We start from the raw sequence: 13,228 nt of genomic DNA, 5'->3' as shown, positions 1-13,228 counted from the left end.
CAAGCTATCTATGGACTAAACCCTCTGAAACTGTATTAATCAAGCCAGACCTGGGGCATTAGGCACCAGGTGAGCTGCAAGAGACACACGAGGATACTTGGAGGGTTGTATATTTCCCTGAAGTGAAGAGAATGGATTGCTGACACCGGATCCTCTTTGGTCTGAGGCTTTGCTGATAATGAGAGGACTGGTGAGATGGATTGCCACAGTTAGGGTGAAGAGAAGAAAGCACATCCATTTTCCTCACATCATTTTTTCAGGCCAGAGGGAATAGAATAACATATTATAACCTCCTCTCTACCATTTTAAGAAACTGGGAAGTTATTCTTGTGATGCTGTGACTTCAGAAGAGGTTTCTGAAAGGCCTCTGGAATGAAGTCTGCAACACCATTGTTAGAATGGCCTTAGGCCTGAGCCCAAGCAATTCTATCTTTAAAAAACTCCAGTTTGAAACCTGCAGTCTCACCAGGCACATCCAAGAGAGCCCTCCAATATGGCCTCAAACAAGTTACTTCCCCTCACCCTGGTAAATAGAGCCCCTGGCAGGCTGTCCTCACATGATAACAGGGAAAGTTGAGAAGATCAGGGTGGAGACCACCAGATCAGATGTTTCTGACCCCAGGGTAAATGATGTCACTGAGAAATCCATGATAGCTGATAAGGATTGAAAGAGGGGGGGTTAAAAAAACCCCAAATTTAGTATAAATAATAGTGCAAATGAACAGAGATTCAGCCAGCTGAAACAAGGATGCCCTCAAGCTGGAGAGCCTGATGAGAACCTGACATCCCATCACGCGTCATGGTTTCTCTGTGTGATCCTCACCACTCTCAAACTCTACCGCCTCGTCTGGACCTTGGTGAGAGCTGCAACTTCTCCCTATGACCCGCTCCTCAACCGGTCATCCACGCCATACCAGGAAAAGCCTGCCTTAGTTCTGGACCTGATCACCGCAGTCTCAGTGAGTGTGCATCTGCTGGACATAAAGCCTAAGACTTAAGACATTTGAACTTAGCAGGCAGAGGGCATGTGTGTCATTAGCCTATCATGATTAAGTGTGTTTTGCAGTGCTTAGATTTAATCTAGAATTGTTTGCTGTGAATTGATTATGTCTATTGCAGTGCCTAGCATTAAGGATTGTTGTTTTCTTGATTAAGAACCTATAGAGTGAAACTGTATTGAGTAATTTGAGAGAATAAAGCATTGAAAGGGGCAGAAGCCTATGGACATTCTTTATTTCTCCCCTTGACTGCATACATCGCAATTTTGCCCCCTGGCAACAACCATCAAGCCAGAAATCTGGAAAACCCCTGACTCCATGCTCTCCTTTATCCTGAGCAGCCTCCATATTTCATCAACTCTCAAGTCTGTTTTCCATCCCATTGTCCCTGTTTTACTCCAAGTCACCAAGGAACTAAGGAACTTTGGGAGAACAGTGTCTGAATCATCTAATGAACTCATCAAAGAATATGTGAAAACTCATGCAGATTCCCTAGCTGACTAGCAACTCTTCCATCTGCTAGACTCCTCACAGTTCTGTAGCCCTCCTGGACTCAATTAAGCATGAATAAAAGGTGAGGGGAAGGAGTTCAACACCACCTCCCTTTCGCTAGATCCTTTAAGTTCCAGGATTTCCCAAAATGCGTCTCTCCCTGCTCACTGGAACAAGGTTGACCATTGTCTCTAAACTCAGCTGTGGCACTGTATAGCTGCTGCTGAGGTCAGGACCATTGAATTTGGAAAAAGGGGTCCATGATGATGGCCAGAAGCTCCAGCATGGTCAACGGGAAGGAAGCAGGGAGAAGTCTTTGAAGCTTTCAAAGACAGTCTTCAGAGGCTTCAGTATCAGTGAAGACAATTCCAAGATCTTCTTTCCAAGGGAAATGTGAATAGAGATGCATGCTAAGTACTTCTGTGCTGGGAAAAGTGCTAAAAACTTGTCATTTCTCACCCCACCTTGAAAAACCAGCCTCTACCTCAGCAAAGTCTGTCCAAGGAAGGGACATGACCTTTGTCCTTGGAAAAACCCACAGAACACTCCTAGGCACATTCCCACCCTGCTAGGTTTTTTATCTACAAATAACAGGAGAGATCTGCTGCGCCCGGTGTCCCTGACTCAGTCAAGCTAGGTGGGGATCCATAGCAGCCCCCTAGCAGCCACCAATCAGCATGAGACAGGGAAATACCTGGGATGCCAGATGACCCTCCCAGTAGTTTATGGTGGTTGATAACATGTTGGGAAACCATGTAGTTCAGCATGTACATCCCTCTTGGCTTAAACCAATCAGTTCAAATGAATACCCCTTTTGTACTGACCAATCACCCCTACCCAACTTGTTCCCGCCAGTGAACAAGGTGTTTGCTGGGGGTCTTAAACTGCTAACCACGTGCTTTACTCCTCCTCCTTCCCTGGCTCCTGCCTCTCCCTCTGCCCTCCAAACCCTATCAGACCACTAGAAGGGAGGCAGGAGGAAAAGCAGAGAGTCCAGTCTGCCCTTGCTTTTGTGTCTGCCCGCTTCTTTCCTTCAGGCCCACCCTTCTTTCTTCTCTCTGGAGTGTGTGGACCATTACTTATATTTTATTCCTACTGCCAATTAATTTTTTCTGCTCTCCTTCCTGGAAGACTCAGATGGATGATAAAAAGCCAAGGAAACCGAGTTTGACTTCCTTCCCAATTTTGAAAGCAAAAAAGAAGCAAAATTTCACCTCTGTGAAGGTAAGGATTCATGAATTTCAACTAGTGACAAGAGATATCATTGTGAAATCTTGGGACCTGGCAGTTGTTATGCCCAAGCACCTTTGAGGATAGTATAAGGGGAAGATATGAAGGCCCCAGCTGATTGGTGGAGGTCTGGGTGGGCTTGGAGGGAAAAGCAGCCAGACAGGGAAGATTTCATCTAACAGGCAGCTTGCATTTGGGAGCCTCTGGATTAGTGACTTATCCACAGTACCTTTTATTCTCTTCCTCATACCTGCAACCATACCAGCAATGTCCTGCAATAATTCTGAACAAGTATTCAAGAACATTTCCAGAAAATGTGTTTCCCCTAACACAGAGACCATCTCTTTTTACTCTGCCTCAACTAACTGAAGGCAGAGCTCTGAAGGTAAGACCCTATGATGTAGTGAGTGTGATTACAGTCTATGAGATCAACGTCTATATTATATGTGTTTTTTAATCTCACTCAGTCTGAATTCCTCAGGGTATTAAAAAGCTCCTTTTGACTAGGATCTTTGTTCAGAATGTTTTGCAGCAAACTTTAGCCCAAAGCATCCAACCTGCTTTACTAACTGGGAGAGTCAGCCTTCAGCTGCCTACTGGGGCCTTCCCTAGATCCTCTCACAGATCACAGACCATCTCCTTGAAATTATAACCCCAGATCACTTTCTCCAGGTAGTGTTCCTGATTTAGTCATAGCTTTCTGTGCCTCAGAATTACAACTCCCAAGAATGGACCACCAAGCCCATCCATCATTCTACACCCCACCTCTGCCTTTACCACATGCAATAGCAAGAGTTTATTTTGCAATTTGTAGGTACAAATATTATTAGTATCTAAAACATATTTCTTTTGATGAAAATTACCTTAAAATATTTGACACAGTAAATCTAAAGCAAAACATGATAATATAATAAATACAACAGTCTATTAAATTTTAGAGTTTTACAACCTCAGAATGAATAAGTCATAATTTTAGTTTAGCAAAATCTTCATGAGTTTTGCAACTTGCAGTTTTTCTTTTTTTCATTTTCTTCTTCTTTTGTCTTAAAATCTACTTGAACTCATTTATTGAGTGGTCAAATGACTCTTGCATGAACCCTTAGAGACAGGTGCTTTTATTCTAATTTTGCAGGTGGGGAAACTGAGCAAGGTTAACTAGATCACTAAGTCTGGAGGACAGAATTCAAATCCATATATGTACCCACTCTATTCTGTGCCTCTGATTAGTAGTACCAACTCTGCTAAATGTTGTTCTAAAAAGTTCTTTATGCATTTAAGTTAATTTTAAGGAAAGCAAATTTTCTGTAGCTATAATGACAGGAATAAAAAATAAAAATACCACATGCACATCAACTCATTTATGTTGTATTTTACAATAACTATCAGCAAGTTCATAGTATCTTTTTTTTTTCTTCCCTTTTTGGTACTAAGGATTGAACCCAGGAGGGCTCAACCACAGAACCACACCCCCAGCCCTTTATTTGTTTATGAGACAAGTTCTCATTAAATTGCTTAGGGCCTCACTAAATAAATTGCTGAGGCTGGCTTTTAACTTGTGATCCTCCTGCCCCAGCCTCCTAAACCACTGGGATTACAGGCATGTGCCACCATGCCTAGCTCCCAGTATCATTTTTAACTAGTATTTAAACTTGTAACTATGGTCTTTACATTGCTAAATATTCTGGTGGGATTTAAATAATCATCTTTTCACCATCAATTGGCATTCCCCAACGGATTTGTTATCCCTTTGAATTTAATAGGATTGAGTAAGGAAGTACAAACACATCAATAACTGTCCTCTGCATGTGAAATTCTAAGTTTCAGTGGACACATATGACATTAATTGGTGGATAAAAGTGAATCATATGAATTATAATCCCTTCACTTATGATAACACTGGAAATGAAGGGCTGTGAATCTTAGCATATCAATTGCCCCAACCACCTGTTAAAAAAGCATTTTGAATATTTAAGCACATTAACCATAATTTCCATTTTCAGTATTTAATAGCATATATTTTAAACAAAAATCATATTATTAATCCAATATTTAATTATAATTATTTTTTGTTATGCTAGGGGTTGAACCCAGGACCTTGTTCTGGGTGATTACTGTACACTGAGCTACATCCCAGATTAAAATATTTTAAATATGTAACTTGGTAATAATTTAGCCAAGGGATTTAAAAAAAATTGATTTCATTTGTCCTGAAGACAGTGGTGCAGTCCTCCATCTAGTTATAAGGGATTTGTTTCATAGTGCCCCCATTCGTTTGACTGAAATGTGTAACATGACCACTAAAGAGTCGTCTTCCCTTTGGCTTCATCGCTGGTAGAGATTCTCCATCTTTTCTGCTTAGCTGATGAGGATCAAAGAACTCTCACCGTGGTCCTCAATGCACTTTAGGATATGCTCTGTGTTATAGTTTATCCTAACTTCTGGGAGAAGCAGCAGATACTCCCTCTGGACCTCGGGCCTCTCAGCTAGTAAGCTGGAGGACACTGATTTTCCTGCTTCTCTCTTCAAAGAAAACAACATTGGCTTGCAGCTGATTTTGGGGATTTGAGGAGCTGTCAGGACTCCAAATATCAGGTTGGGTCATGCCAGGAGGAGAACCTGGGAGAAGGCCATGGGGAAGAGAGTGCTGTTAATTTAGGATATGACTCTTCAGCATCCCTGACAATTAAATAGGTGTGACAAAGTACATCCAGAAATGTGCTACAGACACAATTTCTCTTTTCTGCATTGTGAGTGCAGGTACCTACTAAAGTACCTACTTTATTTCTTATTTTTCTTAAATCCTTTAAATCATTCAATTGCTGTCTTCACTTCTTTACACAGGCTTTCCTTTCCTACCCTTTTCAGTTACATGTTTATTGCTTGTCTCACCCTCCACAATAGGACTGCCCAACATGGTATCCACTGGCCATATGAGGCTATGTAGCCCTTGGTGTGTGGCGGGTCCAGATGGAGATGTTCTGTGAATGTGAAATATACAGCAGATCTCAAAGACTTGGATGAGTGTAAAATAACTTATTAAATGTTATTTAAGAATTGGGTGAATTTTATAACATATCAATTAATACCTTAAGGAATTTGTAAAAATAATTTTGGATCAATTCATATTAAACTATATCCTGAATATGTTAAGTAAAATATATTGTTAATTGTACCTGTCTCTTTTTACTTTTTAACGTGGCTATTAGAAAAGTTGTGTTAGGTAGCCTGCATTATATTTATGGTGGAACACATGCTGTAAAAGGAACATTCCGTATCCTTAGACTGGATCAGTACTGAATCCCCATAACTAGGATAGTACTGGCATAGACTAGCACTTGAAGTGTCCTTCTGGAATAAAACCCAGGAGTGTTTATTTATTTGCCCCTTTAAATACTTAGTGTCTACTTGTTTCAGACACTGTTTTAGGTGTTGGAGATAACAGTCAAAAAGAAAACAGGTTAACAAATTATTATGGGGCTTAAAATTGAGATTCTTCGTAGGAAGGCCAGATATTTTGGTGAAAATGTTGAGAATGGTAATGACTAGCTCTCATTTTCCTTTGTGGTTAGGGTTGCAATTGACAGTGTTTTTTTTTTTCCACCTTGATTATATATTTAGAATCTCCCAATCAAGTTTTAAAGACTACTGAAATCAGAATTTCTAGGGATTATAGACATTTGTTAGTTATTTTCTATCATGTGTGGACAGATGTTCATTTTAATTCTAGCTGTGAGATCTCGATTAGGTCATTAAGTCCCTGACCATTTGTGAAACTGGAATAATTAGTCTTATATTCCCCGACTGCAGTGGTATTAATGAGCTAAGAGAACCTGAACTCTCTGGCTGGCAGATTTTAGAATATGCTTTCACTTTTCCTTCTCTCTCCATTTAACAGAACGGGGTTTTATGAGACAGGCTCCTAAATGAGTCTCACATAGTAGAAGAAGGTATCTGAGGGTCCTTCCCTCTGTCTCATTTCTGTCTCTTATCAGCAGTCCTTTTATAAAAAGCAGAACCAAAATGAAACAAAGAAACCCAGTCCAACCATTTGGCATTACTAAGGAAAGAATGGAAATTACACTCAAAACTGAAGAACACATTCCAGTTGCCAGACATGTTTAGGTCTTTTTTTTTTTGCGGGGCGGGGGGGGGGCACACTAGCACACTATTATCTATGGTAATGAATTCACCTTTCATTGCAAATGAAAGGTTCAGACTAGAAGAACTTGTAATGCTCATAAACTAAATCGTCAAACCATTTAAACTATAACCACTTACAACCAATCTAGAGTTGGCATCTCAATGAAAGTTAGGCATATACTATTATGTAATGTAATTTGGAATGGATTTGGAGCCTTGAAGGAGCACAATTATGCAATTTTTTTCCATTCTCTCCCAGGATCCCACTTTTCCTCCTGAGATCTACGCGGTAAGTACCAGTTTCTTTGTTTTGCATTCCCATTGCTGCTCTAATTTGGAGAGAGAAGAGAACAAATATTGGAGATTGCATTTCTTTTTTTTTATAAATATATTTTTTTAATTTTTATTGTTGGTTGTTCAAAACATTACATAGTTCTTGATATATCATATTTCACACTTTGATTCAAGTGGGATATGAACTCCCATTTTTGCCCTGTATACAGATTGCAGAATCACATCAGTTACACATCCATTGATTTACATATTGCCATACTAGTGTCTGTTGTATTCTGCTGCCTTTCCTATCCTCTACTATCCCCCCTCCCCCCTCCCCTCCCCTCTTCTCTCTCTACCCCGTCTACTGTAATTCATTTCTCCCCCTTATATTTTTTTCCCTTTCCCCTCACTTCCTCTTGTATGTAATTTTGTATACCCCTGAGGGTTTCCTTCCATTTCCTTGCAATTTCCCTTCTCTCTCCCTTTCCCTCCCACCTCTCGTCCCTGTTTAATGTTAATCTTCTTCTCATGCTCTTCGTCCCTACTCTGTTCTTAGTTACTCTCCTTATATCAAAGAAGACATTTGGCATTTGTTTTTAAGGGATTGGCTAGCTTCACTTAGCATAATCTGCTCTAATGCCATCCATTTCCCTCCAAATTCTATGATTTTGTCATTTTTTAATGCAGAGTAATACTCCATTGTGTATAAATGAGATTGCATTTCTTATTGTGGAAAGAATGCTTAAGTGAGCGGCTTAGGAGGGAGTTTCTGACTGATAAAATGAATCAGAAAAAAAAAGCTACTTTTCACTCTAGAGTCTGTGAAAAATGGAGTATCTGTCCAACACAGGTGTTTAAGGAGATACTAGAAGAAAATCCCCACCCTACCCATATGGGTTTAGTTTTGTATATTTGCTCCTTTCAAAAATCTTGAGATAGTTATCACCCCCGTTTTACAGAGAAAAGCAAGATCTCAAAGTCATCCTGGTAATAAAACCTGAAATCAGGATTCAGGTTTTCTTTTGTAATTCATGAATGCTTTTAAAAAATTGCTTCTCACTATTAATATATATAAAAGGACATTTAAGAAATATATGTAAGTTATAAAGAATAATAATACCATGGACACCCTTGTGTGTGCCTAACATGGAGTTGAAGAAGTCCCCTGAGTGTTCTTCCCCATTGAATCTCATCCTGATCCCTCTGAGCTAACCTCTATCTTGAATTTTACAGCTGCTTTCCTGTGTATATTTCCAAGCCTTGCACAGTATATGTTGGTTAATTTTGCATGTTCTCATTTTTTATATACAGGAATCATACTGTTAAGTGTTCTGCTATGTGATTTTCATGCTCAGTCCTACACTAGCCTACCTGCCACTGCATGTGGCTGTCCTTGGATTGTCCAGGGCTCTATTGAGATGGATCATTACCTGTGCTTTGAATCCTAGATATTGTGAATAAATATCACCTTTATTCTTGGGAACCTGATTATCAGTTTAACTGTTCTGCCCTATTGCTTGGGCATGCTTATCTCATCAGTCATTGGACATTCTGTTTCTTCTTGTGTTTCTATTATTAAAAATAATTCTGCCGTGAACGTTCTTGTGCATGTCTGCTAGTGCAAATGGGTAGCCATTTCTGGGTATTTATCTAGGCAGGGACTTGCTAGGTAATGAATATGTGAATGCTTGACTTTACCAGGTAATGCCAAACTATTTTCCAAAGCATTGGCACCAGTGCACTTTCTCACCAGCAGGGCACACAAGTTTCAGTTGTTCCACATTCATTTTATCACTCTTCATTATGTGACTTTTTATCTTGCCAATTTTGTAGGTAAGTAACAATTTTTTATTGTATCTTAACTTGCATTTGGATGATTGTTATTAACCAGACTAAACCCCCTTTCATATATTAATAGGCCATTTATATTTCCTCTTCTTTAAACTCCCTGTTTTTGTCTTTATTGTGTAAATATTTTTTCTATGGTGTTGTCTTTTTCCTATTAATCTGTAGAATATTTAATATATTCTGTCTATTAATCCTTACCAATATCATATGCTGCAAATACCTTCATCTGGTTTGTTAGCTTGTCAGTTTTTGTGTTCTTAATTTTTTAGAGTAGTTTTGGATTTATAGAAAAATTGAATAGAAGGGAGGAGAGTTCCCAGATACTTCATCACCTTCCTTATTTTATCTTATTATTAATATCTTGCATTACTGGAAAGTTGTTACAACTTATTAACCTATATTGATGCATTATTAACTAATAATGATTGTTATGATTTGGATGTGAGGTGTTCCCCAAAAGCTCATGTGTGAGACAGTGCAAGAAGGCTCAAAGGAGAAGTGATTGGGTTGTGAGACTCTTCACCCAATCAGTGATTTAATCTGCTGATAGGGATTAACTGGGTGGTAACTGAAGTGGGAGGGTGAGGCTAAAGGAGGCGGGGAATTAGGGTGTGGCCTTGGTTTATATATTTGTACATGGAAGTGGAGTCTGTGCTTCTTGATCACCTTGATGTGAGCTGCTTCCCTCTGCCACACACTCTGCCATGATGTTCAGCCTCACCTCAAGCCCAGAGAAATGGAGCCAGCCTTCTATGGACTAAGACTTCTGAAATCATGAGCCCTCAAATAAATTCTTCCTCCTCTATAATTGTACTGGTCGGGTCCTTTAGTCACAGCCGTGAAAAAGCTGACTAAAACAATGATTTACTTTTGGCTGCATCCTTTGTGTTGCACATTCTATGGGTTTTGAAAAATATATATTATTAGGTACAAACCATCACAGCATGATACAGGATAATTTTACTAACCTAAAAATACCACATTCTCCACCTAGTCAATCCTGACCCCACCTCCCACCAAAACCCTAGCAATCTCTCTTTTTGCTAACTCTGTGATTTTGCCTTTTCCAGAATATTCTGTAGTTGAAATCATACAGTACTGCACCTTTTCAGATTGGCTTCTTTCATTTGGCAATATGTCAGTAAGGCTCCTCAATGTCTTTTTTTTTTTCACGTTAATTTTTTTTATTATTAGTTGTTCAAAATATTACAAAGCTCTTGACATATCATATTTCATACATTTGATTCAAGTGGATTATGAACTCCCATTTTTACCCTGTCTACAGATTGCAGAATCACATTGGTTACACATCCACTTTTTTACATACTGCCAACCTAGTGTATGTTGTATTCTGCTGCCTTTCCTATCCTCTACTATCCCCCTCCCCTCCCCTCTCATCCCATCTTCTCTCTCTACCCCATCTACTGTAATTCATTTCTCTCTCTTGTTTTTTTCCCTTTCCCCTCACTTCCTCTTATATGTAATTTTGTATAACAATGAGGGTCTCCTTCCATTTTCATGCAATTTCCCTTCTCTCTCCCTTTCCCTCCCCCCTCTCGTCCATATTTCATGGTGATCTTCTTCTCATGCTCCTCCTCCCTGTTCTGTTCTTTGGTTGCCCTCCTTATATCAAAGAAGACATTTGGCATTTGTTTTTTAGGAATTGGCTGGCTTCACTTAGCATAATCTGCTCTAATGCCATCCATTTCCCTGCAAATGCCATGATTTTGTCATTTTTTAGTGCTGAGTAATACTCCATTGTGTATAAATGCCACATTTTTTTTATCCATTCATCTATTGAAGGGCATCTAGTCTAGCTATTGTGAATTGTGCTGCTATGAACATTGATGTAGCTGTATCCCTATAATACGCTCTTTTAAGGTCTTTGGGGAATAGACCGAGAAGGGGGATAGCTGGGTCAAATGGTGATTCCATTCCCAGCTTTCCGAGGTATCTCCATACTGCTTTCCAAATTGGCCGCACCAATTTGCAGTCCCACCAGCAATGTACAAGTGTACCCTTTTACCCACATCCTTGCCAGCACTTCTTGTTGTTTGACTTCCTAATGGCTGCCAATCTTACTGGAGTGAGATGGTATCTTAGGGTGGTTTTGATTTGCATTTCTCTGACTGCTAGAGATGGTGAGCATTTTTTCATGTGTTTGTTGATTGATTGTATGTCCTCCTCTGAGAAGTGTCTGTTCAGGTCCTTGGCCCATTTGTTGATTGGGCTATTTGTTATCTTATTGTTTATTTTTTTGAGTTCTTTGTGTACTCTGGATATTAGGGCTCTATCTGAAGTGTGAGGAGTAAAAATTTGTTCCCAGAATGTAGGCTCCCTATTTACCTCTCTTATTGTTTCTCTTGCTGAAAAAAAACTTTTTAGTTTGAGTAAGTCCGATTTGTTAATTCTTGTTTTTAACTCTTGTGCTATGGGTGTCCTATTAAGGAATTTGGAGCCCGACCCCACAATATGTAGATTAGAGGTTTGATAGCTCATCTCCTTTTTTCAGTGAATATTACAGCATTGCATTGGTATACCTGTTTATCCATTTACCTATTAAAGAATATTATGGTTGCTTCCTATTTAGGGGGAAGTTATGAATAAAGTCACTATGAACATTCAAGTGCAGGTTTTTATGTGAACAAGTTTTCAATTCATTTGGGCAAATATCAAGGAGCATGGTTGCTGGATCACGTACTGAGATATATTTGGCTTTGTAAGAAACTGTCAGACTCTCTTCCAAAATGACTGTACCATTTTTCCATCCCACCATCAGTGAATGAGAATTGCTCTTACACCTTCTTGCCAGCATTTGGTATTGTCAATGTTTTGGATTTTCAATATTGTTGTAGTTTGATTCTGAAATGTACTCCAGTGCCATCTGCATCCAGCACAGCCCGCTAACTCAAGGTCACTCAGGGGAAATTCCCAAGGCATTAGAAATAAAACACAGACACACGATTTACCTTTAAACCAAGCTCCAGAATGGGAGAGCCAGGAACTACAGGAGAGGCTGGCGAGAGAGCAAGCACTCTTTTATTAGGGAAATCTAAATTCTTAGGAAATCCTATCCAATAAAAGTGAAGGGGGGCAGGGTTACAAGGACAGGTGAGGTGATTGGTTCCCTGGATATGTGGAGAGACACGCCCCTGCACGAAGACAGTCTCTAGAACCCTAGAAGACCCAGGCTAACCAGCAGCGTGACCATGACTGGATGCCACACCGCTCAGCAGGGGAGTCAGACCTAGTCAGTGCTAGATTGGTCTCCCACACCCCAGAAGTTTGCATGTTGAAGGCTTGATCCCCAGCTGGTGGCACAGCTGGGAGGTGGTGGAGACTTGGGGAGATGGAGCCTAGATGGAGGAGGTGGGTCACTGGGGCATATCCTTTACCAGTATATCTTGTCCCAGTCCGCCCCCCCCCTCCTTCCTGGCTGCTAAGAAGTAAGTGGCTTTACTCTGCCACATCCTCCCCACCAGCCATGATATTCTACCTTATCACCGGCCCAGAAACAATGGAGTTGCTCAAAGAAGCTGTGAGCTAGGTGCACTTTGAGCAGAAAAAATAACACCTGCATAGGATGGAATAAATCTCAATGGATGGAGACAGCCTCAGAAATCATCCTCGTCTTCTTCTTTTTTTTAGCCAGAGAGAGAGAATTTTTTAATATTTATTTTTTAGTTTTTGGTGGATACAACATCTTTATTTATTTTATTTTTTTTTAATTTTATGTGATGCTGGGGATGGAACCCAGCGACCCACCCATGCTAGGCAAGCGCTCTACCGCTTGAGCCACATCCCCAGCCCCAGAAATCATCTTCTTTAACCTGCCTGCATAATGCACAAATCTACTTTATATTATAGGAAATTTAGTGTCTAATTTGTAGAAAAATGCTTCTTTCTAAGTGTTTCTGTTGTATTCTACATTCAGGTACTACTGGAATAAAAGCATGAACTTATTTTAATTTGAGATCTTTGGAGTGGAAGTAGTTTACAACCTCTTGTCCCCATGTTTCATGGTAGAATACAAAAGAGATCAGAAAAGATCACTGGATGGCAGTATGACACAGTAAAAAGACACTTGAGGACTTAGGCCGTACATAGACTTAGGTTTGCTACCATTAGTTGTGTTATCTTGGACAAGTCATTTGGTTGACTTTAGCCTCTTTTTCTCCATCTGTAAAATGAGGTCATCATATTATATATTCCAAAAGTTTGCTACCGGAATCATGGTTTTTCAA

At 39.8% G+C, this 13,228-nt stretch overlaps 1 protein-coding gene across 1 annotated transcript in view; it reads left to right on the top strand.

The window, feature by feature from the left end:
• Window positions 1-13,228, top strand: part of LOC143411820 (dual specificity tyrosine-phosphorylation-regulated kinase 4-like) — a 51,162-nt gene that overhangs the window by 9,815 nt on the left and 28,119 nt on the right. The window contains exons 2-3 of the mRNA XM_077110704.1: window positions 2,622-2,714; window positions 7,120-7,149. Of these exons, the coding sequence (XP_076966819.1) occupies window positions 2,622-2,714; window positions 7,120-7,149 (123 nt within the window). The remainder of the gene's footprint in view (window positions 1-2,621; window positions 2,715-7,119; window positions 7,150-13,228) is intronic.

The sequence above is a fragment of the Callospermophilus lateralis genome, chromosome 12, assembly GCF_048772815.1.
Source record: "Callospermophilus lateralis isolate mCalLat2 chromosome 12, mCalLat2.hap1, whole genome shotgun sequence".
NCBI lineage: Eukaryota > Metazoa > Chordata > Mammalia > Rodentia > Sciuridae > Callospermophilus > Callospermophilus lateralis.
This window is presented reverse-complemented; position numbering and strand designations above follow the sequence as displayed.